The 3057-nt window shown below is 42.5% G+C and overlaps 1 protein-coding gene across 1 annotated transcript; it reads left to right on the top strand.

The window, feature by feature from the left end:
* Nucleotides 1-201: 201 nt before the first annotated feature.
* Nucleotides 202-1505, top strand: SEPMUDRAFT_38700 (uncharacterized protein; the record flags this gene model as incomplete). Its single annotated transcript, XM_016908714.1, has 3 exons — nt 202-326; nt 1112-1127; nt 1383-1505. Coding segments are annotated over 3 exons (264 nt in total), but the record flags the coding sequence as incomplete, so codon positions are not given.
* Nucleotides 1506-3057: the final 1552 nt, after the last annotated feature.

The following is a 3057-nucleotide window of genomic DNA, read 5'->3' as shown; positions in this document are numbered from 1 at the left end:
AATATAGCCTTCCCTCGACTAAGTCTCGCCGTAAGGAGACTAGGATGTACGAAAAAAGTAGTATAGAAGACCTATCCTAGTAATAAGAGACTACTAGGAAGTCAACGACTACAGAAAAAGCCTATTGTTCGAAAGGCGCCTAAAGCGAGAAGACGAACGAAGGCTAGTATAGCCGCTCTCCGAGAAATCAGGAAATACTAGAAGTCTACAGAGCTTTTAATACGCCGACTTCTATTCTCAAGGATTTGTCGAGAGATTACGATGGATTTAGCAACCAATACTAGCAATAGTATATACCGTTTTCAAGCTAAGGCTCTACTTTGCTTGTAGGAAGCAATAGAAGCTTTTCTTATATAGGAGTTCGAAGTCTCTAATATACTAGCGATTTACGCAAAACGGGTAACCTTATAACAGAAGGATATAAAACTTTGTCGCTAGATTCGGAAGCGCTTCGTAGGAGAAGCGAATTCAAGTGCCGAGCTTTGATCTTATAGCAATTCGCCGACTACGTCTGCCGACTATATACTCCTAATATCGTTTTCGAGGCTAGTACTTAAAGAATTAGTACTAGATGTATAAGATAACCCGAAAACGAGCTTCCGTAAGATGTTGTCTCCCGTACTAATTATATCTATATAAATCTCTAGGTCTCTTGTTTACGGGCTAGGCACTGCTTATACGGTCGTTATATCAATATTTCCTATTTCCGGCGATCTTACTTTACTATTTCTCACTTCTATTGTCCAAAAACGGCAGGTACCTACCCTACGTAGACAAAGAATCCCTCGCTTCTAATTGGTCGCGCCCCTAGACCCTGAATTCCGCCGCCTTCAAAGGTATTCCCTACTTCCAAAAAAACCTAACTTACGACATTAATATTGGTTGTTGACCCCCCCCCTCCCGCCCCGCCCCCTACCCGCTACAATCCCTCCTAGCCTCCGCCTACTGCTCTGCCTACTACTCTGCCTACTACTTCGCCTACTACTCTGCCTACTATACCGCCTGCTACTGCCATCGTTATAGCGCCGTTACTCGTAGCGCGCCGTAAGCTTTTAATCGCTAGAAAGGTACTACGAATATCTAGAAAGAGACTCCCTAGCGCAATAGGTAGGAAAGGGCTTCTATCCGTAGGTATAAAGAAAAATCAAAAAAAGAGAGGCAGTAAGTATACCTAGTCGGCAGACGTAGTCGGCATATATAGTCGGCATATACTAACATTTCTTTTAGAGGGAGCTTTATAGGAGATCAAAAAATGCTAGACGGAGGTTATAAACTATATCCTAAAGCTCGCGTTCGTACGTATCGTTAGGGATACTATTATCCTTTTTACCGAAGACTACCTCCCTATACGGATCCAAGCGAGCGTACTCGGCATCCTCTAGGAACAGTACGAGAGTATAGTAACGAAAGTCTTTTCGTTAGCTAATCTTCTCGCTATCTACTACAAGCGAGTTATAGTAATAGCGAAAGATCTCGAATGTCTTCGTAGGCTACTAAAGGAGTAGAATGTCTAGCTAGACAATTACGTAGTTGCTCTCTATAGCTCTAGCCTAGTTAACCCGAGTACGATATATAAGTCTCGATCAAAGACGAAGAAGACGAAATCGAAGCTAACTCTAAAGAAGCCGACTGCGAAGAAGAGAAAGAAGACTCCTACGTCCTTAAGCGAAGACGAGAGCTTAGATAATCCCGATAACCCTAGCGCTTAAACGGGTACTCAAACCGGTACTAGTAGCTAGACAGACGCCAACAATTAAGATCCTCCTAGCACCGATTAGGATAATAGCGACACCGGTAGCTAGACAGACGGGAATAATTAAGATCCTCCTAGTACCGATTAGGATAATAGCGATACCGGTAGCTAGACAGACGGGAACAATCAAGATCCTCCTAGTACCGATTAGGATAATAGCGACACCGGTAGCTAGATAGACGGTAATAATCAAGATCCTCCTAGTACCGATTAGGATAATGCAGATACTAGTAGCTAGACAGACGGGAACGATTAAGATCCTCCTAGCGCCGATTAGGATAATGCAGATACTAGTAGCTAGATAGACGGGAACGATTAAGATCCTCCTAGCGCCGATTAGGATAATAGGGGTTTGAACGATTCAGACGGTAAGAAGCAGGCGACTATCGTAATTTCGAGCGGTAATAAGAGCTCGGAATACGATCTAGATACTAATCCTAGCGTTCAAACTAGTTATCCTCCAGCTAATAAGGAGAATGCTTAGGACGATAATACGGTACCCCTAACGATAGAGGATAAATATCTCTAGGCTCTCCTCGATTATATTAATACCTAAGAAGAAGAAGACGAGGAGATAGCTTCCGAGAATTCAGATTTTCCTTTTAGGTAACTAGATATACCGCTTAGTCAAGCAGATTTTCAGTATAGCGACGAGGATATAGGTACCTAGGATTAAGATATCTCGCTTAGCTAAGACTACAATCCTTTCGATCATCTAGATTTAGAGGAGACGGGTCCTAATTCTCTCTAGGAGAGTCGACCAGATATAGAGAGAGAGGATAAAGAAGAGGAGTCGTAGTAGGAGTTTGACGAGGAGATAACAGAATTAGAGGATATAGCAAGGGCAGCGTATACGGTAGCTATAGATCAAGCGAATAATCGGGGTACGTAAGAATTCGTAGCTAGGGGAAGTATCGACAAGATACTAAGTATACTTGTAGAAGAGCCTATTACCGAACGAGACAGACTAGAGATAGAAATTTCAGCTCGCTTTATCCTTAGAGCTACTTGTTTAAGGACCCTATTATTAATAAGGACGGAGCCGGCTTTCTAAGCGGCCTAGCGAAGAATAGAGATACGTAAGGCCTAGAGAGTAAGGCAGCAGTATATAGTAACCGAAAGTCGGTTTAAACACTAGATACGCGTTCTAGCTAGGCTAGAGAAGGAGATGTTGAAGCATTTACTATAAGCCTAAGATCTGAAGTAATTTGGTTTTTCTAATTTTCGTAGTCGGCAGGTATAGTCGGCAGGTATTATTAGCTATAGAAGGAGATGTCGAAGTACTTACTATAAACTCCTGAATT

Source organism: Sphaerulina musiva, assembly GCF_000320565.1.
Source record: "Sphaerulina musiva SO2202 unplaced genomic scaffold SEPMUscaffold_2, whole genome shotgun sequence".
Lineage (NCBI taxonomy): Eukaryota > Fungi > Ascomycota > Dothideomycetes > Mycosphaerellales > Mycosphaerellaceae > Sphaerulina > Sphaerulina musiva.
This window is presented reverse-complemented; position numbering and strand designations above follow the sequence as displayed.